The 26991-nt window shown below is 42.1% G+C and overlaps 1 protein-coding gene across 3 annotated transcripts; it reads left to right on the top strand.

The window, feature by feature from the left end:
• The first annotated feature begins 720 nt into the window (after positions 1 to 720).
• nf2a (NF2, moesin-ezrin-radixin like (MERLIN) tumor suppressor a) lies at positions 721 to 26833 on the top strand. Of its 3 annotated transcripts, none has more exons than XM_061071389.1 (17): positions 721 to 829; positions 1060 to 1242; positions 3123 to 3248; positions 3383 to 3505; positions 6011 to 6094; positions 11587 to 11655; positions 11833 to 11915; positions 13672 to 13747; positions 14296 to 14430; positions 14573 to 14647; positions 14743 to 14856; positions 14985 to 15107; positions 15289 to 15506; positions 16827 to 16932; positions 18527 to 18645; positions 19610 to 19769; positions 25581 to 26833. In XM_061071389.1, exons 2-17 carry the CDS (start codon positions 1129 to 1131, stop codon positions 25629 to 25631), a joined length of 1776 nt encoding a protein of 591 aa, XP_060927372.1. In that variant the 5' UTR covers positions 721 to 829; positions 1060 to 1128; the 3' UTR covers positions 25632 to 26833. The 3 variants fall into 3 exon arrangements, with proteins under 3 accessions (XP_060927372.1, XP_060927371.1, XP_060927370.1); XM_061071388.1 differs by having other exon boundaries at positions 992 to 1242; XM_061071387.1 differs by having other exon boundaries at positions 721 to 1242.
• Positions 26834 to 26991: the final 158 nt, after the last annotated feature.

Here is a 26991-nt window from a genome sequence, read left to right as displayed (position 1 = left end):
GCAGATGGACAATGGGAAGATGCATGATTTTACGTTCAATTAACTGACTCACATGATCATAATAAACATTGTTTTAGTATTATTATTTTAAATTATTGCTTTTATTATTATTATATAGTGACAAATCAACACCATCCCATGGCCTTAAAGTACAAGGGTGACATTCATTTTTTTAATGTTCTGTTATAAACAGTCCCAAACATACATATATGAAGTATTTGATCAAAGTAAAAAAGTATGTTATCCACTCAAACGAGAAGCAGCAACTTTTGCAAGGTTAAACAGTTACCCCCTTTTTGCTTAAACAATGCCTAAATCAATTTACTAAATAGTCACTGAATATATTCTGACCAATAGATTAACCAACAAATGATTACAGCATAAACATAATCGTGCACCTTTAAGTAACTTAATTTCTGAATATTTGTGTGTTTTTTCTTTATCTTAGTCTCAAAACAAATCTTTGTTATGAAGGCCACATAACCCAGGCGATTGAAAACCATTAAATCTGATCAAACACTTTTATTATGAGCTTCTCAACTTGATAGAGTATCTCACCAGTTGCTACACTGTTATTACACACTCCCGCACGGCACTTGAACGCAGCACAGCCTGTGGGCTAACCTAGCTAGCAGATGAGTGTTAGCAGTTAGCTTCACTCCAGACCTGTGGCGATGCGATGCTACAACCAAAGTGTCTTCACCCCCCCACACCCCCCACACTGGGAACCTGCTGGATCTATAACTCCATGGAAACTCTGAAGTTCTTCACAGTGTAGAAGAGAACGACTGCAGCGAAAGACAAAAGACAACAGAGGACAGGAAAGAAAGTTAGCTAACTTGTTTATTATTTAGCTTTGAGTTAGCATTCGCAAGTCTGGGAAATCATTAGCTCTTTTGTAAACAGTTTCCTGGGTGAACTTCACAAACAACTACTTTAAAAAGCACGTGAAGCGAATAAGACATTAACAAACCATTAATATGTGCAACAGGTAAACTTGTAACAGCAGTTTTACCAGCATCAGGATATGAGGTGTTCATCTGCTGTGACCTCCATCAGATGACTTCTCTGTGAAGTGCAGCCTGCAGGAGTTAGGATCCCTGGGAGATTCCTGCACAGGTCGACGTCATGGCGAGTGCCCTGGCTGCCAAGCTGGGATTCAACTCGCTGGTGAGGAAACAAAGCAAGAACTTCAACGTGAGGATCTGCACGATGGAGTCAGACATGGAGTTCAGCTGCGAGGTGAGGATCTGTCCTGCAACCGAGTTTATTCTACCTTTATTCAACCAAGAACCACATTTATAGTCTAGACACAACAAGTACACACCTGTTGTTCTATTGCAACTTTAAACGATGTAGATAGATAGATAGATAGATAGATAGATAGATAGATAGATAGATAGATAGATAGATAGATAGATAGATAGATAGATAGATATTAATCCAATCAGACATACTGCAAATAGAGTATATAAAGTGTTTGTAAACACAACGCCAAGTACACACCTGTTGTTCTATTAAAGCCGCAAGTGATGTAGATAGATAAGTGGATATTAAGCCAAGCTTTAAATAAGTGTATATAGTGCATGTAAATACAACACCAGGTACACACACACACACACACACACACACACACACACACACACACACACACACACACACACACACACACACACACACACACACACACACACACACACACACATACACTTGTTATTATATTGCAACTGTAAATGAGATAGATATTAATCCAAGCAGACATACTGTAAATAAAGTACATGCCTGTAAACACAGCACCAAGTACAAGTACCTATTATTCTATTGCAACTGTAAATGATGAAGATAGATATTAATCCAAGAAAGTACATTCTACACACTAAACTACAATGTACACAGTTAAATCCAACAAATTCAGCAGCCCTGAGATGGTTAAATAAAGTGCAGTGTGCATCTTAACAAAGTAGTGTTGGACGATGTGGCAGAAAAGTATTTATAAATAAAACTTATTCATATCAGTTGATGTCCTTAATCATCACAATAAATGTCACATTATTGTTTTATTGACGTTTTAAACTACACTTAACTGAACACTGAACAAGTCACACAGTCTCTGCAATATACACACATTCACCATCTAAAAAATATATCAATACATATCAGACCTTATTTATATTGATATTGATGAAACTTATATCACACTTATTATTGATTTTGGTTTAATTCCCAACCTTAGTACAAAGTTTGTATCATATAAAGATGTATGAGTTTCTCTTTTCAACACTAGGTGGCAGCAAGTGACTTTGAACTGTGCTCTGCAGCTTCTGCAAATCTCTGATAATTTATCTCTGTCGTATGCAGCAATGGAATCACCAGATGAATATATGACTGGGTTGATTATATACCGGAGTGGAAAGCCATCAAAATAACTTGCAGGCACCATCTCTGTACTTATAAAGGGAGGAACCCCGCCAAAGTTGGCAGCTTGTAATTACAAAGAGCAGCATGATGCTAGTTTTGGGTTTCTATTTTCTGCCCTGGGGTGATAATTTGATCAATTATGGGTTTTTGTAAATAGCATTTATAAAAAAAAAAGGTGTAGCTCATATAGACCAAATATTCATTCTGCCTTGTGTGGGACTTCTCGAATTGGCTCCAGCTGCAAACCCTGCTGCTGCTGCATTGTGCAGCCGATATTTCTCATAGTTTGAAACTTTTTTCCCACGCCAACCGTGAATACTCCTGACAGCAGCTTGTACCCTGATTTATCTCCGAGGCTGCAGATGAAAGCTTTCTAAATTGAATATGTGGGCCTCGTATGGCTGCCTTGTAGAGACCATGTTTTGCTCGTAGCTTTAAACCACAGACCGAGGTTATGATAGAAATGCTGCGATGTCTGGATTCAGAACACGTTGCATCTTATGAATGTTTTTCAATCTTCAACCTTATAAAAGAATGAAGTATTTCTGTCCTCTTGATATTTAAACAACATCAGGGGAGGTCTGTGCATGATGTGAATTTTACTGTGAAACTTTTGCTCTAACAGATTGAAATTTTAATTCTAGATATTCTTTAGCATGTTCGTTGAGTTACTGTCCCGAGACTAAAACGTTTGCACGTTTCAGTCCAAGTGGAAAGGAAAAGACCTGTTCGACATGGTGTGCCGAGCTCTGGGACTGAGGGAGACATGGTTCTTTGGTCTCCAGTACAACATCAAGGACACTGTTGCATGGCTGAAGATGGAAAAGAGGGTAAGTAATTCTAATATCACACTGGTTTTGTTAACAGCCCTGAGCCATGTAGACATTGTTAATATTCCGTAGGTGTAGCAGCCATGAGAAGGAAATGGATTTCCCTTAACGCTTGTTTTGGTTCACCGACGCAGGTTCTGGATCAGGAGGTGCCGAAGGAGGAACCAATCACTCTCCACTTCCTGGCAAAGTTTTACCCTGAAAATGCCGAGGAGGAGCTGGTGCAAGATATAACACAGCATCTCTTCTTCTTACAAGTAACTATACACAGTACACACTTCCTGTTTTCTCATTCTGGTCATATTGAAGAGATTTATATTCTTCTTGTGTCGTTTAATCAAATCAAAAGCAATTACCAGCTCGTCTTCCTATCTGTTTCACTTCATCAGTCCACAAGAAGGTTCTTTGTAGATTTAACCCGTAAGTTGACTGACACCATCTCTTCTTTCTCTGTTGCTCTCTAAGTTGAAATTGCCGTAGGGCGTAGAGGTAAACCTCAAATCCACCGAGCCTCCCAGAGGAAGCTGTGGATTACTGTTTGGCTAGTGGGCAGGCACTTACTTTTTCTTTGATAGTAATCTTCCTGGAGGGTCTGCTGCGTTTGAAGCTTTGAAAGAAAACACCCTTAGAAGTGAGTGTGAGCTTAATTAGTTGGAAATAAATACTTTAGAAAATAAGTTTATAAAAACACGAGCCCTCATGAGCTCGGTCATTTTCCCATTTTCCATTTCAGCCTTGCTCACAGGGGATTTGGCTTTACTGGTCTGACTCGGTCCCAACAGGGGGTCCACACTCTCCGACTTACACTTTCCTCACTTTCTGTCCCCGTCTGATTGTGTGCAGCCGCGTGGAATCAGTGTGCGACATATTACTGCTGCCCTTTCTCTCCACTTAATACTCTCAGGGGGAATTCCCGCGGCGCCTGCGACACATTTCTGCTCACAAGAGATGAGATTTGTAACCAGGCTCCCGTCGTCCAATGCTACCAGCCACATTTATCAATTACCAATTAGGCTTTAAGGGGTTTAGTTATTGGCCCAGTTAATGACATATTCTCCATGGGATGCTCGTCTTCCATATCGCTCCCTTCACACTCACCCCATTGTGCTGCGGCTCCAGACAGCAGAGCATTGGTGTTGGATTTTGGATACCGGCACATGTCTACTCGAAACTGGTGTATCTGTGTCATTAATCCGTTTAGAGGCAGTCGGAGCAATTTATTTATTTCAGAGGGAAACCGTGCTTAAGAAAACGACTACAGCTGACAAATTACTCAACAGTAAAAACCATTCACAGCTACGAGGGGCGAGGAAAACAAATGTGCAGCGCCTCGCTTCGCCTGTCTCTTTATAACTTGGCTGTCATTAATTCCCATGATGTCGGGAGCAGGCCTTCATTGAGATAGTGTCACAGGCACGACAGCAGGATTAGTGCTTATCAGAAATGATCACTGACCCTGTTACATACACACACACGCCTCACACGTTGACAGACACTTTTCTGGACCTGCTATCTTTGCAACAACATGGTGTCATTTGTAAACAACCTGATTGCAGCGCAGCCACTTAGCGCTAACCCCCGAGTAAGGGGCTGTCACCTCTGGCTTCACACCTTTGTTAGTTCGAAACACGAGAAGACAGCACGACTAAATGATAAGGCTTGAGGCATTAAATTGCTCACTTGCATAACTACAACAGGTTTGGCTTGTGTAACCTTGAAGGGAAGATTCTGATAACAACAAAAAACTCCACACACTGTTCCTACAGCTCTGCACAGTTTTAATTGAGAAAGCTTACAATCCAGCTCTGTGCTCTATATATGTAGTTACACAAGTTTGGGATTCAATTAGTTTGACAGGTGATGGAGCTCGGGATGCGACGCCCAGCGAGAAGTGGCTCTTTAATCTGGAAGGAGCTTGTTAAAGGGGATTTCCGCCCTTAATAAGAAAACATATTAATACACTGATCCATGACAGTAAAGGCATCTCTTGTAAACATGAGCCATTCTTTCCTTAAGATATAAATTGGAGAACAAAACAAACATAAAGTCAGAAATCCTCGGGGCTTAGGAATAACAGAAATGGTAAGAACGGGCGGTTCTCCTTACATTCTCATCTGGAGCTTTTCCCCGACTCTCTGTCCAAGCCCATATTCCTGGAGCAGCATAAAGATCATATGAAATACTGTTTGCTGAGGTTCATAGTTCCTGGCTTGGTTTCTAATAGGTCCCCATGTGGGTATGATACTTTACTGGTACAATATTTATTTGGCACAGTTTGTCCTCCTTCCAGTCCTCTCTGAATTGAGCCAGTGTTTATTTACCTGGTGTGCGGCGCATAATAACTTGGTTTAGTGACTCCTGAACACAGTGTTTCAGCTGCATGTGACACTCATAGATTAGAATCAGGGGAATATTGTTGTGAATGTCAGAAGTTGTTTCAGAAAGTTACACCCAGTATCAATACTGTTTTCATTGTGTCTGAGTCAAGAGGCGTTGTGCTCCTCTCGTGAAAATCAATATAAAAGGATGTATTAGTCCCAGCCTTTCTGGAACTGTCTTCCTTGCTGCTTCAACATTTAACAGTGAAAAGCTTCTATAATTCAACAAACAACTAAATGGCAGAGAACATTCATTAGCCGCATGGTTAATCCTGAATGGATTTTTGTGTGAGGTGAAATGAAGAGGGCTTTGTTTTTCAGGTGGTTGCATGCATAACAAAATTGGTTGTGTCTCAAAGCTAATTACATTTGGCGTCTTCTCAGGTAAAGAGGAGGATCCTGGAGGAGGAGATCCACTGCCCCCCCGAGGCCTCCGTCCTCCTGGCGTCCTACGCTGTCCACGCCAAGGTTCGTGCTTTTACTGGAATTACAGTTTTTTTACTCAAACAAGATTCGCACATCCATCCATCCATCTATCTGTCTGTCTGTCTGTCTGGGTAACATTTAACTTTTTATGCATCCTTTGAAAATTGTGTGATCAAATGGCAGCATCTTTGAATTACTGGTGTGAGATGGTAAAAGCTGTGACTCACTACAGCTCCAAAGAAAAGCTGTGAAGACGCAGCAGTTTTTCAGTATCTGACAAAGTGGGTCATCAAATCAGTGTGAACTGACTGAGAGAATATATTGGCCCATCTGGAACCATCTTCTACTGAATTAATTAACTACACTTGATGGGCTGTAGAAGACTATGGAAAAATAAAAATTATGATTAGCTTGTGTGCCACTTTGAAATTGAGGTGAAATCTCTGTAGTTGTTCGTTATCTGATAAATGTCACATTGCTCTATAACAGTACAGACTGCGTGTTTTTGTCACCTATGGGTTTGACTAGTGTAACCTCAGGCAGACTTCATACAGAAATCCACCGTCTGAGTCGAGATAAGAACCAGAAGACATTCCACCTTCACCGGCCACACTTGGTATTGATTTTCTTAATTTCTCGTTGTTTCCCAAATTGCTTCAGGGCCTTGCAGGAAATGTTTTTGATAAACAAACAAACCGGGAGTCTGGGTGCTCAGGAAATAGCCTTTTAACTTTTAACATTTTTAAAAATGCAGAACAAGCAGCTCTTCCAAAGCAGCAGCGACCCATCAGAGCAGCCACTTAGCAGATCTGCAGGTAGAAAAATCACAGCTTCATAAAATATCACAATCTCATTCAATTAACTTTAGGATCCAGTAGCTACTGAAAAGCTGCAAGTGGTGCAGAGTGTAAGGATAGTGGCCTCTGCTTCCGTCTATTTATTCTGAGGTTCAGACATTAAGTGGCTGCTGCAAGTGAAGGAGGTTGGGTATTTCAGAGTCTTCTTAGATAGAGCATGACTGTTCTGGCAAACTACTTTATTTTGAAAGTCAGGACGTGCTGGGAAACACAAAGATGGTGCTGCTCCAGCAGGTCTGCGGAGAGAAGTCACGAAAACCCACTGTGCCTGGAGCACGGTGCTGGTTGTTAAAAGTAAACAGTCATTAAAAACAAAGCATTGTTTGATTGAATTGAAAATTACTTTAATAATCAGCCTCCACAATTAAAACTCATATTATACCAGCAGCGGGGAAACACTTAGAAACAGTTTACGTTTATTTACAGAGTGGCCTAACACAGGCCTGTCCATGGTTCTGAAGCTGGATGCATGTATCTCTGCTAGTCATTTTATTATTTTCTTACCGATGCATAGCTTAAAAAGAGGAGACAACAAATGCGAGAATCTGATGTGACAATTGACAAACCAAAAATAAGCAAAACAAGGAATTAACAAATAACCTCAATGGGAAATGAAAGAATGACAGTACAGATTAGGTACAGACTTTTGAAGAGACAGAGGAGATGCCAGTATCAGTCTGAAAGGATCCTACTCTGGTGAAATGCAACCCTGAATATCAACATATGCTCTAGTCCACACCAGCTGAGCCAGCTCGACGTTAAGTTACCTCACACGTCCGATAAGAACACCCCCCCCTAGGTGACTGCTCACAGTAATGATTCAGATTTGTGGGCAGGCCTGGAGGCTGATAATTGTAAATGGGGTTTATGCAGGGAAACTAAATGTGACAGTTCATTCTGATAAAGATTTGATGTTATGCAGCCCGGCTCCAAACTGACCTTTTTACACTGGCTTTCACCAAGTGTATGTTTATGATATTTGTGCTACAGTTGTATTATTTAATCAATATTGTTTGATATCCTTTAATGCTCATATCACTTACATGTCTATTGGTCGTATTTGTGTTTTCATTATATAGCATTTTGTTATAAATACTTTATGAGCACTATGAACTGCATCGTCCTGAATTATAGGTAGTGTATAAACATGTTCATTGGTTTAACGGGTGAGGATCGAACCACATGTGGTGTGTATACAAATCTCTCCACAGGAAGAGGCTCCCTTAATAAACCTTCAGCGATCTCACTCGTTTTGGATGAAGGATCCCATCTCTCTGAAATCCTCAAGAAAAAGATTCGGAGAGTGAGTGAGGTGCAGCTTTTCTGACAGGCAGTCAGGGTCTAGTGAGATCGGGCGACCTACCTCAAAGATTTGGCCGGGCGTCCTCAGGGACTCGCCTCTCCCGTGCCAATTTACAGGCCCGGGATAAAAAAGACAAGTGTTGATCAAGCAAAATCATATTGAGACTTGTTGTCAGTCCTGTTGATCTGGAAACAGCAGAAAATATAATATGCGGCCACAATCTGTTTTCATTTAATCAGCAGTCAGTCCACTTTGATTAGAGCCAGTGTGCGTAAATTGGAATTGTAAAGAGAAGACAGGTTCTTGTTTAGCAGTGCAGCTGCTGAGAGGTTTTTGGCAGACTGCTCCTCTCTCCTTTTCTCATCAGGACTTGTTATTGTGCAGAACCACACAGCAGCCTGTGATGTGGAGCGAATCCCACAGTGGGATCTACTTTGGCATCCTGACTCATCTTTAATCATTATTATGCCGACCTAAAGATAGCAGCGTGGAGAAAGTAAAGGCGTGTTCTCAATTTGACTTTTAATGTCTAAAAGGGATTTATTTTTTCTTCTACAATGTGAATTATAGCTACGGGATGTTCAGATTCAGGTGCGGACAGCTGCGCAGATTGTTGATTGTCATATAATTCACAACAGATACAGTAGGGAGCATTAAAAGCTACCATTATCTTGTATGCGTTACAGAGAGCGCATGAATCGAGGGGATAATGGAAATAATGCAGAAAAGTGTGTTTAAACATGTTCTCTGTTTTTACAGAAGGAGTTTGAACACAGATAAATACTGAGGTGTCGGTCAACCACAAAAAAGAATGTATAAGATATTAATGAAAAAGACAATAACACATTTCCTGCAGGATTATTCAATGTATGGACTTCACTTAAGTGCCTTTTATGTGTTATATGTTACAGTCTATATGACGTGTAGTGTTATATCTGTAAGAGAAATCATAAAATACAATATAATCAACCGTAAAAGTTTTTTCCTGCTAGGATAAAGACGTCATTTCCTCGTTGTCGTTAATTGTACATAATCCTCGTGGAGCTTTTCTCCCTAACACTGTCTAAATGTTCAGGCTGACATCTGGAGAAGAGAAATAATCCAATTTGCTAAATTTACTATTTGGAATTTGAACACACCTGGCACAGCTTAGTTGCATGTTAGTGCCATTGTCCTATTCACAGTTAGTTACAGGTGATATGTTGGTTTCTACCTTTTCTCTAAACCACTCCAATGTTCTAAACCATGAGATTTAAGAACCACAGTAACTTTTCAGTGTGTGTGTGTGTGTGTGTGTATAATCCTTACTGCTCAGCCTCTGCAGAGGTTTTTCACGACCTCCTGCTTTGTATTCTGAGCTGGTGCCGTGCGGGAAGAAGGCTTCGATGGGGAGTTTCAAGAGACAGTTGCTCGACTCTGGAAAAAAAAAATGTAGAGGGAGTCACTGTGGTGCAGAGAATGAGTCGGTAAAGTGAGGTGAACTCCCTCAGCTTCTCCACCACCGGGATCTTTGTCCAACCAAGTGAGGAGGATTAGACAAACAGGGGTAAATGACACTGATGGGAGTCATTGTGTAAAACTAAACTTCTGTGGGAGCAGCTTCACCAGAGCCAATAAGAAAAAGTCCCATTTTAATCTAAGTAACACTAAAGCCTTTCATTGCTGGGTATTTTATGGCTTGATATGAGAAAACCTGTATTTCTCACTATTGTGCTGCAAAATGGATTTTCCTGAAAGTGCCTGGAGAGTGTGAGAAAATTCATTTCCTAGATTCAGTACGGTGGATTTATCGAGCAGAATATATCCATTACGGGGGGGGGGGCTGCTGGTGATGATGTTAAGTGAAAATATTGACACGTAGCTGTCCTCAGAGGATCGATTGTTGCTGTGAGTTTGGGCTTGCTTGAAATAATTGGAAGAATTGTCTGTAAGCAGAAAGCTTCTGAAGGCAGCGTCACTGTCAAAATGTCACCCTGTCTCCTGGAGTTATACCCCCCCTCCCCCGGTATATATATATATGATCAATTATAGAGCAGTTACCAACAAACAGGTGAGGAAATGAGGGAGGTAAAGCTGCGAGGATGGAAACTGAAGAGAAAAGATCTAATTAAATGCCCCTGTGCCTCTCCACTCAGTGGCCACTGCACCAGTTCCAGGCTTTTCCAGTCTGTGTCGAGCTTATTAAGTTCAGCTCTGTTCAGTACTGTTTTCAGACTTGTGTGCACGAAAAGAAAAGAATGAGAAAATCTAATTAAATCCCCATTAAAGAACCACTATAAACACAATATAAATATAAGTTAGAGCCACAAAAATGGTCCAGGGTGTCTTATTTATTCTGGGCAAATGAGCCACAGTGCAAAAAACACTATAAAAACATTTAAAGACTTAATAATGTGTTTTCTATAAAACTTTGTGTCATGTAGCTCTAGAATTCTTTGGGTTTGGTGTTGGTCCTTTCACTCTGTATGTTTGAAATATGTTCTGCTCCTGCAGGTAGTTGTCCAATTGAATATGACAGAGCAATTAAATTTGACTTCAAAAACACCTGAGCATCAGCAGAAGGCTCGTCTCCGTGATGATGTCCGACTTTGGCATCAGACCCCAAAATACAGAGAGTGTTATTCTTTCTACAGATTCTCCACTGGTGCTTTGGCTTTTTACAGTTTAACCATGAACTCCATAATGAATAACTAAGAATAAAGAACACAACCATAAAACGTAAAACACATCTTATCTGCATTGTTTATTCTGTAACATAGGAGTTTCCTTATCAGAGCATATTGGCAAACATATGTATGTCTGTGAAAAGCTCATATCAGCTGTTTTGTTATCAGCCACCTGTCTGAACAAATCACAAAGCAAAGGAAAGAAACAACTAGATTTGATTGTGATAAAATCATGTAGCAATGCAGAGGTGCAGGTAAATTTCCGTGTTAACCCAATTGCATAAATCTACAGTCATAAACTGGAGCTACATGTTTAATTCATATTCTTCCTCCAGTTTTGCAGTAGCAGCCACTCAGTCATGCCTAATCCATTCATATCGCTCTTCAAACATGCGTGATATCATTTGTGCCCCGGCCCTCAGATGATAAGTGATCCGTCTCCGTTCTCTCAGAGATATTTTCTAATAGCGTAATTTATACTGTCTCGCAACAACTGGGCCACTGGGTGAGCGGTGCACGGTTAATGGCCTGATGGCAGAGCAGCGGCCATTCGCTCACTGAGAGAAACTTTTCTCTGCTGCTGTCTTATAAACGGCTCCCGGGAGAGTCGTAGTCTGGGCTGGTTTTTGGTGGGAAGGTGGATAGTGGTGATTGGTTTGGAGTGATTTTTAATCCTTTTGGCACTTTTGCTCCATTTTTATTCCCCAGTACGGAGACTACGAGCCAAGTGTTCACAAACCTGGCTTCCTGGCTGAAGAGGAACTTCTGCCTAAGAGAGTGAGTAAAAGTTGGGTTTTACTTATTATTATTATTATTATTCATGAATGATGTTTACACCTCCGTCTCCCCACCCAGGCCCACACCTGCAGTAGGATACAGTATGCGGCATTGCAGCAGCTACTGTATTTTCCGCTCGCATTCATGGATATTTATGTCTGTCTCTTTCCATTTCAGGTGATTAACTTGTACCAGATGACTGCAGAAATGTGGGAGGAGAGGATCACAGCGTGCTATGCGGAGCACAGGGGCAGGACAAGGTAAGAACTGCTGCACTGAACTGCACCACTGAGATTCCACCGTCATCAGCACAATCTGGAGTTTGGAGTTCACGTGGCGTGTGTTTAAAAGTCGATTCCGCAAGAAATGTTTTATGCAAAACCACAGTCCACTTTTGGCAGTGAGCTGCAAAGAGACATGGAAGTTGTGTCTGTGGGAAAGTTGTTTGAAGGCGAATTAATGAACATCATAAAACTTTTTTAAGATGTACCTCTGACCATGTGAACTCAACAGCACCGAATGGCACAGCTCACATCCTATCAATTAACTGTATTCATATTCAAAGGACAGATACATTATTTGATTCATGTGCAGCAAACATAACGTCGTGAAGAGGGCTACAGAAAATGACAATCTGTGGCTCTGTCGTTGCACTGTGTTCCACCGTTGAGCCGAACAAAGTTAGAAGTGGGTTGAGAGTCAGTGTGAGGGATGTGGAGTCTCTTAAAACCCCGGTGGGTGGAGTGTTTTGTGCTGGAAATTGAAGTTGAAAAGACAGAAGCCTCAGCACTTTGACAAAAAAAGTAATAATTGAGTCACTGGTGCGCGATCAATAATCCTTTTCAATCCCAGTAGAAAGAACTCAGTCGGTGGTCCTCACACCTTCAGCATTTTAATTGTTGAGCAAGTCATGTAGTGTAGCATGAGGAGGGGGGTCACCAGCCTAATGCCGACACTGTTGTGTCACTGAATAAACTGAGTTTGGCATCAAGTACAAATCAATTTGATCTTTTTTGTGGTACTTTGCTTTGACAAATACAAACAAGCTTTTAGCGATGCTTATATGGCTCCTAGAATATTCCACCACTTTGGACCAGACTGAAATATATCTCCATAATCATTGAATGTGTTGACATGAAATTGTCTGCAGACATTTAATGTGTCTCCCAAAGAATGAATTGTAAAGTGTAATTTTTTTTTAAGCAGTAGTCAAAGTAGTATTCAGGTTTAATATCCAGCTCCAGGGGACAACCTCCAGTTAAAGTTTTGTTTCATCTGTATTTTGATCTATATTATTGTGGAATTTGATTTATTAAAAACATGATCACTGCCCAACTTCAGAGTTATTTGAAAGACATTCAATGCACTGTCCCTCATTTTCTGCATGTTCTTCTTTTTATAGGACACTGCTCTATTGGTTTTTCCACGGAGCATCACTTTTATTTAAATTTCCCCGACCCTCAGAATCTACTTAGTGTCCAACCCAGTTAAGATTTATTTACTTGGCATAATACTCTCCTGCCTGTTTAAACTTTGATGAAGCTTAAATCATCAATTTTTCTACCACCCATATCAAACAGACACTTATTAAAAGTTTAGGCACCAAGATGCCCTGATTTCTCCTCAGCCATCAAAGTATGCTAATGTTTTGAGTTGACCCTGAAAAGACAACAGATCTGAGAGAGAGAGAGAGGAAGGAGAAATAGTTTTTAGGGATTTGTTTTCTCTATCGCAGTATTTAAAGACTCTGAGGCGTCGTAATAAGTCGTCTTTTCCATCAAGCATAACCCCTAAATCCTATTAGAGACTTATAGTTGTGATTTGCGTCGGCACTGTCCTCGTGTTTTCAGCTGTGAGGCAATTTTCAGAGATCACAACAACATGACAGATGCTACACACAAAAGCAGAGCAAACAAGGACTGATCTCCCTTTTCTCTCTTCTTCTGCACCTCCTCCTCTCAATTCCCCTGGCTCCCTCTCATTCTCTTTCTCTCTGTCTGTCTGTCTTTGAACCAGGGATGAAGCCGAGATGGAGTATTTAAAAATAGCTCAGGACCTGGACATGTATGGCGTCAATTACTTTTTAATCAGGGTGAGTCAATGCTGCTTTGCTGTGTCTTTACAAAGTGAGCTAATATGAAGGATTGGCAGGGGATGGGGGGGGGGGGGGGGGGGGGCAGTTTCCCCATGGTGATGTGAAATGAAGCCTGATCATTCGTTTTGAATCTCAAGCATTTTATGAACCAATTTGTGTTTTTTTTTATCAATGGTTGTTGTTGGACACAGTTTTTTTTCATGTGAGTCATAACAAAAACAAAGTTATAACTCTTAACAAACAGAAATTCACTGGAGGTGATGCTGGCCTTGATCGAGGCATTCTCTAAAAGGCCAAGACATTTTAAAATACCACAGAGTCAACCTCAGCCTGGGTGATTCACTGTAGCTCTACTGTTCAAGTAAACAAGCCCAGACGGCGTGTATACACACCGCATCGGGCATTGTTCAGGCTCAGCTCGAACAAATAGTTTGGGCAGGTAGAGTCACGGTAATGCCACCTCTGTCAAACACAAGAACAAATAACTGTACTGCTCTGAAAACGTCTCACTAGTGCCCTTTGTTTGCTATGCGGTTGTGGTTTAGAATAAAAAAGGAACAGAGCTCCTCCTGGGAGTGGACGCCCTGGGCCTGCACATCTACGAGCCGGACAACAGGCTGACGCCCAAGTGCTCCTTCCCCTGGAATGAGATACGCAACATCTCCTACAGCGACAAGGAGGTGGGAGAGCCAAGAGTACAAAGATATACAGATTAGGTTCATTGGAGACTCTAAATTGTTGTCTGAATGTGAGCCTGTGTATGTTGGCCCTGCGATACGTTCCTGACCTCGTTTTTATTTGACTTGTCTTCTCATTGTTTAGTTTACCATCAAACCTCTGGACAAAAAGACCAACGTTTTCAAGTTCAATTCTTCACGGCTGAGAGTCAACAAATTGGTGAGTTCAGCTGAAACTCTAAAAGCTGTTTTTGACAGTGTCCAGTGGCCAAATACTTTTGGAAAACATTCTTGTTGTTTGTGTCTCTTGTGCAGATCCTTCAGCTGTGTATCGGGAACCATGACCTGTTTATCCGCCGGCGACGGGTTGACTCCCTTGAAGTGCAGCAGATGAGAGCCCAGGCCAGAGAGGAGAGGGCCAGGAAACAGGTACTGATAACAGAGGAACAGAGGGGATAGGGTCAAACATGTCGATTGCAAAGTATTTAACTTTCTACACACTTTCCCAATAAATCATATTCTCATTTGCCCGCACTCCGCCTGTCTGTGCTGCTCAGGTGGAGAGGCAGCGTCTGCAAAGGGAGAAGCAGCTGCGGGAGGAGGCAGAGAGAGCCAGGGACGAGCTGGAGAGGAGACTGATGCAGCTGCAGGATGAGGCTCACATGGCCAACGATGCCCTGGTAAGACTGGATTGGTTAGCTTCAACCCAAATCCATTACTTTGTTGGATGTGTCTCTTTTTCGTGTCGGCCATTCCGTCTTTATATTTTTCTCTTTCTTTGCCCCATTTTCCACTCTTCTTGTCGCTCGTCTCACCTTTTTGTGTTTCTCTCCCTCTCCCTCTCTCCCTGCTCCTCTCCAGCTGCGCTCGGAGCAGACGGCCGACCTGCTGGCGGAAAAGGCCCAGATCGCGGAGGAGGAGGCCAAGCTGCTGGCCCAGAAAGCTGCCGAGGCTGTGACAGAGATGCAGCGCATCAAAGTCAGTGCCATCCGCGGTCAGGAGGAGCGGCGGCTCATGGAGCAGAAGATGCTGGAGGCGGAGATGCTGGCTCTCAAGATGGCTGAGGAGTCGGAGAGGAGGTGGGGAGCGTAGGAAGGAGGAGCAGGAGGATGAATGTCGAGGGTAGAGCCATGTGTGCTGCAGTCAATATACATCTGTTTAGCTTTGGCCACTTAGTGCCTTTGTCTCTGTTATCACTATCTCTCTCTGTGGATCCATTACACACACACACACACACATTTCTGTTTTTACATCTTTCTTACTTTTCAAGACACTTTTTGAAATTTGAAATACAAATTTCCTCAAACAGAGTGAGTTGTTTTAAGATGATCCTCAAAACAGTTGCTAAATAACTTCCTCAACTCTGATCTTAAGCTGCTGAAGTGTTCGATGTCAAGCTGCACAAACAGCTCTGCAGCTCAGGAGCGGGTCGATTTGCTCCGGGTGCAGAGCCACGGAAGCTCAGCTGCATTTAAACTTCTAACTTATTTCCAATCATTTGTTTCAAAGGCTTTGTTCTTGTGCTGCAGCTGAAAAGCAGGTAATCAAGCGCTTACAGCTGCACAAAGAGGGGTGGTATCTTTTGTTCAGCAGCCCTCCCCCTTAGGTCTGAGGCACAGAGGTTAATTCATGTTGGCTAATTGTTAGCAGTAGTATCGATCGAAGGTAGGAGACCCTATCAAACGCTCTCTTTCACTGCACACCAACTGACTTTTTGATTTGTTTTTTGAAAAAGAAAGTTTGTGATTCTCACTTTTGTTCTCCTTCCCTGAGTTGTTAAAATCAAATTCTTTTTTAAAATATCTCTAGATGTCAGCTGGACAAGGAGATTAAACCTTGATGAGTGATCGTCAATCAGAATCCGCGCTCGGCCAATCATTGTAGAAAGGAGCTGAAGTAATTTTCATAATAGAAGACTACATATAGATAGAATATCACTTCACAGCCCCTACTCCACTATTTATCAGGCAATCATTTCAAATGGGCACCATTAACCACTTGCCAGTAACTGCAATTTCTGGATGAGCACTTTTCAGCACCAGAGAAATTTAAACCGGTGGCACTCAACATGTAAATGACTCGGTCCACTCAAACCCTCGAGGCACCGAGCTCCCCCACATCAACGAGGAACTGCTGAGTGTTCAGGAACACAATCAAAAGAAACGTGATCATCGCCGTTTAAAAATTCTTACCAAGATGTGCAAAGGCTCAACGGCGCTGTAATGGAGTCTGGAAGGATTGTCTGATGGAGATTTGATCACTTGGGTATTAACAGAGTGACATTCCTGGTTCACTGAGAGCTGACAATCCATTGGGATTTAATTTAGATGATTTCTTTGAGGGAGCGCGAGATGAATTAAAGTATGAACTGCATCTGTCTGTGTGTGTTTGTCCCTCAGGGCCAAGGAGGCTGAGCAGCTGAAACTCGACCTGCAGGAAGCCCGGGAGTCGGAGCGCAGGGCGAAGCACAAGCTGCTGGAGATCACCACCAAGGCTGTGTACCTGGTAACCTTACACACACATACATATAAAACACAAGTCATACACTGGTACAGAGTCTGATGTAAATGTTGGGGAACAAACTAGTCGGCGGGAGCTATGAATTGATTCGTTTAATCAATGAAAATTCTATCAAGTGAAATAACCAAATAATTACTGATTACAGCTCCTCTGCTACAGAAATAAGCTTATTTACCAGTTTATCTAATGAGGAGAGAGGGCTGCAGCTAACAATTATAAAAATTTCTCAATTAATTTGGTTTGTTCAACAACTGAAAACAGTGAAAATTGCAGCTCACATTATGAATTAACACAAATTAACAGAGTTGCTGACCAATTATCTTTGGACTGATCAATTAATCGTTGCAGATTTACAGGTTAGACAATATATATATATATATATATATATATATACAGTATATGTGTGTGTTGAAAGCCCCCAGACAATATATGTTTACATGTACATACATGCATATAAACTATTGCAAATACTACACACATTATGCAGTACATGAACACAATGTGCCCGTTGGGAGGAACTGTACATGCAGTCGTGTTTTATAAATATTGTTCACTTTCTCATCTGGAGTACATGCTGCTGCTGCTTGTATGAAAGTATGTCATAGCTGTACAGGTTTGACAGTTTTATCTTGGCTGCTAATATCACACATATATATACACACACACACATACAGTCACACAAATACACAGACTCACACATGCAATTGTAGCCACAAAAATCCACACTGAACAAGAGATACTTGCATAAGAACAGGCTGCACATGAGGCAGCCCACGCAAGAGCATGCAACATGCAGAAAACCCACACTTACATGTTCCTCTGCTCACAAACATGTACACACACACACACACACACACACACACACACACAGATTTACATTGAGATGCTGGACATCGATAGAGAACTCTCCTGCAAGCTTATGAATGAAAAGCCAAAACACATACTCACAAGTGCACATACATATTAAAGACAGATTGCCGCTGGATCTCTAGTGTACACTTACCAGCACTCTGGTGAAAACTACACAAACACACATACACACTCATGATCACACCAGTACACAATGTTCTCTGTTCCCATTTCCGCCAGCCTCTGATTGCCCTCCATGCTCTGCCAGGCCGCGTTTATGTCAGATATATCCTCCGTGCAGTTTAGATTTACGTGCCAACAAATGGATTTACATTTATATTGTGTATCAGGTCCATTTCTTATTCAAGTGCTGTGTGGCCAATACATTTGAAACATGTGGCCCGGATCTAAGGGAATATATTTCTGAATTCATGATGTGTGACCATCAAATTGGTCATCTTTCTTTCTCTTCCTCTGACTGCTCTCTCCATCTATGTGTCCTAGAGGTAAACTGGTGTACATCTGTACTTCCCTTGATATATACTGCTACTTTCTTTCTTCCTCTTCTTGATTTCTATGTATAACCTCTCCAATATTTTCCCTCACTTTTCCTTTTGTTAGTATTTGTATTAAGTTAATCTTTGTTCTTTCCAATTTCACACTTTTATTTTCTGTGTATCTGTGTGTCTGCATCTGTTTCTCCCGTCTCATCTGTCCGTCCCTCCTCTAGTCCCCTGGACTCCCGTCCGACAGCTTGCCTCGGGATCTGAGCTTCAGCAGAGAGAACCTCAGCTTTGACTTTAAAGACACGGACATGAAACGCCTCTCCATGGAGATCGAGAAAGAGAAGTGAGTCGCCGTTCGCACCTCGCTGATGCTGCCTGATGTTATATTCTTTGGGGCATCAGCTAGTTTGAATCTGACACTTTCTGGTTCAGTGGTTTCATTGTGTATTTGAATGACAGATGGGAATTGTTTAGCAGAAACATCTCTTTATCTCAAAATGTGTTTGAGAAAGACTCTTAACTTAAGGCTGTATTTTACTTGGGAAAACACAGGCACGTTTAAATATGTACATTTCAATCCAGGAGTTCAGGTGAGCAATTGACCTTCAGCTGTCGCTCCCCTGTGTCACTGATTTCAGACAGGAAAGTGTGTTTAAACGAGTATGACCCTGACTGTGCAGTCCAATAATTACCTGGGTCTTCATTGTCATCTAATGAGGTAATTAGGTTAACAAACGAGCAGAGAGACGACAGGTCCACTAACTGGTCGTAAAACTTAAAGAAAGACTGGGATTGAATTGGGCCGATATATAAAAAGTTGCTGCAGTGGCTCAGGAGATAGAGCAGGTTGTCTACTAATCGAAAAGTTGGACGTTCGATTTCCCCAGGTCCTCTGATTTAAATTGGATGTGCGAGTGATAGAAAAGAGCCATTGGAATTTGAATGGGCATCTTTGAGTGGTGATTAAACCTTGAAGAATGCTATGCTCAATAAATACATACTTTTTGATGTGTTGATGTTTTCCCCTTCTATTATTTTGTTTCTTTTACACCCAATTGTCATTTTTAATTCGACAAAGCTCTCCAGTTCTCCAGAATGACAACATCCAGGACATAAACAGACCCATCAGTCCACATTAGTCATTTACTTACCATTTCCCAATTATCACCTGGTCCTGAAAAAGGGCACATTTCTCATAATTTTGACCAAAACATGTGAAGAGGATGTAGATACAACATCTGTTTGTGTTAATCTTAAAAAAAAAAGCTTAAGTTAAATCTTCTTACCTACAACTTGTCTGTGTCAAGGGTGGAGTACATGGAGAAGAGCAAACACCTGCAGGAGCAGCTGAACGAGCTAAAGACGGAGATTGAAAGCCTGAAGCTGAAAGAGAGAGAGACTCCTCTGGACATCATTCACAACCAGAACGCAGAGCAGGGGACGAGCAAGCAGAGCAACTTTAAAAAGGTAGCTACCTGCTTGCGTGGCAGACACATGGATACACACACTGTCACACATGCAGCAAAATAACCCTCATATCATCCAAAACATGCATAGAAATCACCTGTCATGCCTGATCCACACAGAACAGAAATCTGATTACATCTGCCCCTCAAAGTGAGATTGGAAAATCGATATAAAAACCTGAAATTTGATTTAATCCGTACACAACCACAAATCTAATCCAAATTCACCTAAAAAGTCTGATGCAGCTGTCAAAATGATCTCTTATAAATCTATCTATATACGTGGGTACGACAAACCTGAAACCTGAGGTTTTGGGAGCATCCCGTACAACTCTTCCTTGAAATCTTAACATTTCAGCATTTAAAAAAAAAAATCTGCTGGGGTCTGACATGTCCGCTGAAAGTAAAGTTCTGAAAAGGAACCCAAGAGACAACTGTCAGCAGGAAATGCCGCTTCCAGCTGCTCCTCAATGTCTCCTGGTTACATGCAAACCTCCAGTGACTGCAGCCGTGTGGCGTTTCATTCACAGGGACACGTCCTAGCTCCTCTTGAATTGAATTTAAGTACTGAAATTTGAAGAAAATTACTGACTCAGGAGCTGAGGTTGAAAAAAAAAGCAAACCAGCCAGCAGCATTTAAGTTCCTCCTCCTGGGAGTCCGACTGCAAACCAAGCCACAGAGACACAGGGAAGCTGCTTCCTGCTGTCGCTGCAGCAGAGAGATTCTATTTGTGGGTTATTTCCAATTCAGTATTGTAAAATTTGAAAAGCTTGAGGAATGTCTGTGTCTGTTTATGTCGATATGTGAAATAATTTAAGATGAAGAGATCAACACCTCGACTTATCCTTAATTTATCTTTTTACGGTTACATTTACAAGTTTTTTAGAATCTTCTCTCGTACATCACTCACGTCTCAGCCATCGTCTTGTTTTATGTTTGGGTTTTGATTCAGAGCATCGCCCAATAACAACAGTCTCCATTTGGGCCCGGGTTCATTTTTTCTCTTGGATGATGCAGGAGGGGGAGGGGCAACAATTATTCATTCTCCACCGTGAGCTCTACAAGTGCACAGTGATTACCGCTCTTATGTTTATTAAAGGAAATACAAAAACAACTGAGAGGGAAATTAGAGTTCTTTATGCCTCCATGCCGGCAGCAGTAGGTGGCTGGAGACATTATGTTTTCAGGTCGTCGGCCCATCTGTCCGTCACATTATGAAAAAACACGATCTCTCACGAACGCCTCAGGGCGATTCCTGAGAATTTGGTAATGATGTGATTAGAATTTGCTGGTCAAGGTCAGTGTGAAATTACAAAAAAGAGAATCCTTTTAAATATAGCACAAATGTTCAATGAGAACAAAACTTTTTGGGCCTTTTGAACATATCTCAATTCAATCAATCCATCAATCAATCAATCCATCAAACTTTATTTGTTTGGCACCTTTCATGCTGACGGTTAGAACAGTTCATAAGCCAAGAATTGACAAAACAAAATGCTGATGATGAAATTCAACTAAATTGATTTTTAAAGTCATAAAAGTCTCGGATTGAAAACACATACTAGAAATATTAACAGAGGGAAAAAATTGTAAAACTTGCTGGAGGCTTTGAGGGATATTTTTTAAATTGATTGGTCAAAGGCAAAATGAAAACTGTTATAAAAATTGGATTCTATTTCCACCGTCTTATGATGAGCTGGCAGATTAGAGAAACTTTCCTCCATCTACCCACGCTCTCTCCCATTTCTGTAAAATTACCCATTGACAATTCGAGCTGTTTTCAGCACGTTGTGTAAGAAAAAGCCCCCCCCCCCTCCCTCTCCATTTTGTCTCCTAGTGTAAAGTATACTTGTTACGGGAGCACTAATTGATTTCCGCGTGGTGATTAGTCATTTGGATGGATGGGGGCACTTCTGGCTTGCAGGAGGGGAGAAGGAGCGAAGTTAAAAGTGTTGGTTTAATTGAACCAGAGGCGGCTGGCATTCATCTTATTAGTGAGGGGGGGAAAGGGTGAGACGGGTGGGTGGGTGGGGGGGGGTTGGGGGGATGGGGGTTGCACCAAGCACTGCGGAGAAGAGGGGAGGAGAAAACCGAGAGTGAGGAAACTTAGGCTGCCGTGGCAAAAGAGATGTGAAGTTGTCGAAAAGCTGAGGTTGACCGAAAATGTTCAAAGGGTGAAGACTTGAAGAGAGGCAGAGTCACGGAGAGAGAGAGAGAGGGGGGGGGGACAGGATGAGAGGAAGGGGGAACACACGGTGGGGGGGGAATAATAAGGTCAGATGGAATATGGAATGAAGCACAGAACTCTGAGCCAGGAGCATCAGGGCCGGCTGCATCCCCTCCCCCCCCTTCCTGCCCTCGGGATGATTAATGAACAGAACCTTAACGTGGGCCAGCGCCTCGGCTCGTCCAGCCGGCCGCAGGTTCTGCTCCGCTGGCCCCGGGCCTGCCAGGAGAGCTTAAGGCTCTTATATACTTCTACGTATCCGTTTCTCGGAGAGGTCTCAGCGGGAGACAAAGTGTCTTTTTGATTTTTACTTCTCCGACGACTATCCGTCTAAAAACAATTCCCCGCCAAACCCATAGGTGGCGCAACGGAAGACGAGCTCAGAGAAGCCTACCCCATTTGGGAAGAAGAAGTCCACGTGTCTCTGTTGACATGTTAGCTTGCGTCCCACGCACTGAACCATGGCAACTAACAGAACTAAATAAAGTGACACCCAGCGGGTCAAGATGCTGATGTAATCGTTTCTTAGCGCAGCGGTTCCCCGGTCTTGTTTCCGAACTGTGTTGCTGATTCCACAGCTTGAATCTGCTTGAGGCTACATGTAGCTAGAAGCTACACGGACCTAGCTCCCCCCAGCTTCCACACACAGTCAGCAGGGACTCCCGGCACTAACTACTACTATCCAGTGTTTGCTTCTAACCTGACGGTATTATAGAAACAGTGTCATGATAGAAGTGGAATTAAAGTCGTGACGGCGGGTTCTTGCACTGTTACCACCGCAGTTAGCATGGTGGCTAGCCTAGCCCGCTAGCCTAGCCTGCTAGCGCCGTTTTGAAAGCTCGTTATAACCGTATGTGACCGTGCACACATGCCGTCAGTGCTCTAACGAGCCACCGTCAGCCGGACAACTCCGCTGGCTTAACACACACGTCACATTAATCATAGAATCATAGTTGTGTTCGTGTTTGTTGCTACAAGTAAACAGAAAGTTTGAGGTCCGGAAATACGGAAATGACATCATACGGAAATGATGTCGTTCGCGGACCAATCACAGCCAAGAGCGGTCAGTCGGGTCTCCAACATGAAGACGGATAGTTAGAAAAATCAGACGTGTACGAAAAGCTGTCGGAGGCGCTCGGAGAGGACGTTTCACGACGGATAGGGCGGTCTTATCTGTCCGTAATAGAAAAAACGGAGAGGCATAAATTGGCCTTTAGTCTCAACAACTGAACAACACAACAACTGCTCTGACTCTGTGTAAAGTCTCACCAAGAGGAAATGCTTATTTTTTGTTTTAAAGTGGCACTCAAAGGAGTTCAGCTTCTCTATTTCTGCTTAACAATTTACCGAAATATGTGTTTTCTGGAAGTAGCTCAGTGTTGTGCCGTTCATGTGGAGGTTGGATAGAGTGGCACACAAAGCTGGAGAGTTCTGCTACATCCACACTACTACGTTTTAAAAATGCTGTTTTCAAACTAAAACATTCCAATGTGTTTAAGCTCTGCATCGGTTTCCATCCCCATCAGATAACAAATGAGATTAAACTGCACAAAGACAACAGAGTCAGTAACACTCATCCTTGATCCATCACAAGCTCTACACTGGAAGCCAAGGCAAGTGCCAGTGGTTTTCTTCCAGATGGAGGTCATGTGATGGGAGCCTGGTGAATTAGCAAAGGCTAAGTTTCGACCGAAAAGACCAAATAAACCAAGTCTACATCGTCATTTCCAAACATTTCAGTTTCTACTCGTCCAGACTAAAACGCTGCCCCCCGGAGTTTTCAAACTCAAAACTTTCTAAACTTCTTTGTCTCAGGATCTCTAAAACACCGGAGTAGTGTGGATACAGCCTCAGTCATAGATTAACTCATACCCTTCATACTTTATATCAGCAGGGACGATAGAAGGTGACTGGTAAACATTACCCTGCAAATCCGTCCCTGTACCACACCATTTTCTGTTTGGATTTTGCTTAAGTCCCTTGCTTAAGTACACGTTTCCCAGAAATACCCTGGATTTCACTAACTGTCCTCCTTCATCCCTGATATAATATTTACTTTGGCAGCCGCTCTAATTCCCCTCACCCTGCTCACATTGAGGACGGGAGAGAAAGTTTGCCCCACCTGATGGAAGTCACCCCCCCCCCCCCGTTACGCTGCATTAGACAAGCTGATGGTGAAGTTTGCTTCGGGGGTGAGAGCACAGCCAGTGGCCCGAGTGAATCCGTCAGCAGCTCATTTGAACCCGGAGAGAAAAACAGTTAACGGTGCTTTCTCTGACTGGCATCGATCTCCCACCTGCCCTGCCCCCCCCCCACTCCCCTGTCTCTTTCATTATCTCTGCCGGAGTAGAGAGTTAGTGTAAGTCACAGGTTTCTTTGTCTATCGGAGCCGGTTGTAGATCCGGAGTGAATCTGTTTCTGCTTTTCAGTTGATGTAAATTAGAATCGGTGTAAGACGTATCAACAACGCTGCACGCCGTCACGTCACATCAGAGATTCATCACAAGCAGAGTCACCTTGAGGGGATGTTTTCAGTAAACACAGCAAAGTGCACAAACACTGTCTAATTATCTTCTCCTTATGATCACGTAGTCTTTTGATTAGTCGAGGGAAACGACTCAAATCACGGGATGTGGCAGGATGAGCTGTTTCTGGATCTGTTCGATTTACTCTGATGTTCAACGGAGGCTCGACTGGATTGAACAGGAATTAATGTAGATTTACATCAGAGCTCCGTGAACATCAGTCAAATCCTGCACCTCGGAGGCCGTTGTTGTTATTAAGTGCAGGTTTAACTTCAACTTTCAACTTTGTGTTTACACAAGGAAGTAGAACACAGAAACGTAAAAGAACATGGACATATAAGGGATCAGCATCTTGCGAACTGTAATACAATACATACCTATCAAGTGAAATTTAAGCTTTAACAAAAAAACTAAACATGATCATTGATTAAATTAAATTGACCACATGTGGTGGTTGAGGAGGCACAACTTTAAATATTTCTTACAGCTTAATGCATCACTAAAAATAATAATAATGATTCAATTTAAAAATGATTATACACTTACGAGGGTGGTTCTGTTAAATTAGTACTTTTACTTTTGATATCGTAAGTAGTATTTGCTAATATTACTTCTGTACTTAATTACAGTTGGATAAATGTAAATGCCAACATGCCTTTACTTTACTTTACCTTAGTAAATCAATAAATTGGACATTAATTCATAGGACACTTTATCAATACACTATGGGCATGGACAACACTTTTTTAGTTGTGTAGAGGTGTTGACAACCAGGAAACTCTAAAAGCTAAGTTCTGGCAACAGGCTTTGACCCAGTCAGCTTGTTGACCATCCCCACTGGTTTTAATGGTCTCTCAGGTGGAAGGTGTGAGCAGACAGGGAGTGGTCGGAGTGGAAGGACTGGATCAGGCAGAAAGGCTGATGGAAATGATTTCACTAACTCTTGTTTCCAATAAGGATTTCCTGTTTACACATGTTGCTCCACTGCAGTATTTTCTCCTCTTGTTTACTTTCCCCACTGATGGAATAAACCCTGTGGGCTTGTGATCTCCTCCACAGCTAACACTACAGAGCACCAAGACCAGAGTGGCCTACTTCGAGGAGCTTTAAACGTCGTGAAGATGAAGGTGAAGGACGCACAAACAGCCATGAACCTCTCGTTTCTACATTCCTGCTCAGTGCAAATGACTGACGACACCACAAGGCCTCATGTCTCATCACTTCCTGGGAACCACTATGAACAAAAACATGACCACTGCCTTGAAATGTTCCTGCATATTATTTCTTGTACTAAATCTGGGATTTCTATTTTTTTGCGTGTGAAATACAGAACATTCCCTCTATTAAATTGTGAACTCCACTGTGGGTTTTATCAGCGTTGGAGAATAAAAAAGGTAGACAATGCAAAGAGGGAACGAACAAAAAAGAGAAAGTGGTGTGATATGATCTTTGGCGGCTCTCGTTGCACTGCGGGCCAAACGAGACAGTATTTGCGGAGCGGTTATTGTATCGTGTTCAAACAGGCTGACCTACATTCACTGATTCGCTGGTTTTTAAAATTCAAACAGAAAACGAGCCACGGAGGGATGAAGTTGAACAGGAGAGAGAGAGATCCTATCGCTGGAACTCTGACCCAATTGCAGTATGTACAGATAAATACCCCTTGACTTCCTTCTTCCTTAAAAACTGACCATTTATCGTATTCCGAGTTATTCAAAATGCCAACGATTTCTGTCTTTGCTTAGCAGCCTCACGCTGCCTTGGTTTTCTTGTGTCAGTGGAATTCAGTGCATTTCTTTGCCATCGTACATTTTTAAGAGCCGTTTTATTTGCTGGATGTGGTGAGATGTAAGCACAGTGTTATACAGGAGGCCTGAGGACGTTATGTGTACATCTGGATTACACAGAGAAGTCATGTTACACGTCTGTCGCTGCCTCCAGCTGTTGAGTACTGGCACTTGTTGTTTCTTAGAATCTGAACTGAATGAAGGAACTGGGATTTTTTTGTTTTTTGTAGATGTGAGCTTATGTCACATCAATCTCATTTTATTAAGTGAAACAAACCACTATTTTGCGAAACACGATTTTGCATCTTTTTTGATTTAATGTGTCTTTCTTGAATTCCTTTTTAAAGCAATTTCTTTTTGGGGAATTGTAATGTGAAGACATTTTTATTTTTCTCTTTGTCTACCTTTAACGCGAATAGGAAGCAGTATTTAAAATACAACGTGTGGTGAAGTTACATATTTCTACGTGAACATTGTGACTGATGTGTTTGTTCCTCCTGTAAAATAAATGAACATCAGGTCTGATCTGTGTGAGTGTATCTCTGTGAGTTTCTTTCCCGTACAGAAATAACACTGTTAGTTATTTTGCACGACTTTGATGAATGTCGGCTTTGATTCCCCCGGTGCCAGGAGCCTCTCCCCCCACCACCACCACCACCACCACCCCGACCCAAACAGACATC

This window comes from Limanda limanda, chromosome 5, assembly GCF_963576545.1.
Source record: "Limanda limanda chromosome 5, fLimLim1.1, whole genome shotgun sequence".
NCBI classification, from domain to species: domain Eukaryota; kingdom Metazoa; phylum Chordata; class Actinopteri; order Pleuronectiformes; family Pleuronectidae; genus Limanda; species Limanda limanda.
The sequence above is the reverse complement of the archived record's forward strand: the minus strand, read 5'-3'. Positions and strand labels throughout refer to the sequence as shown.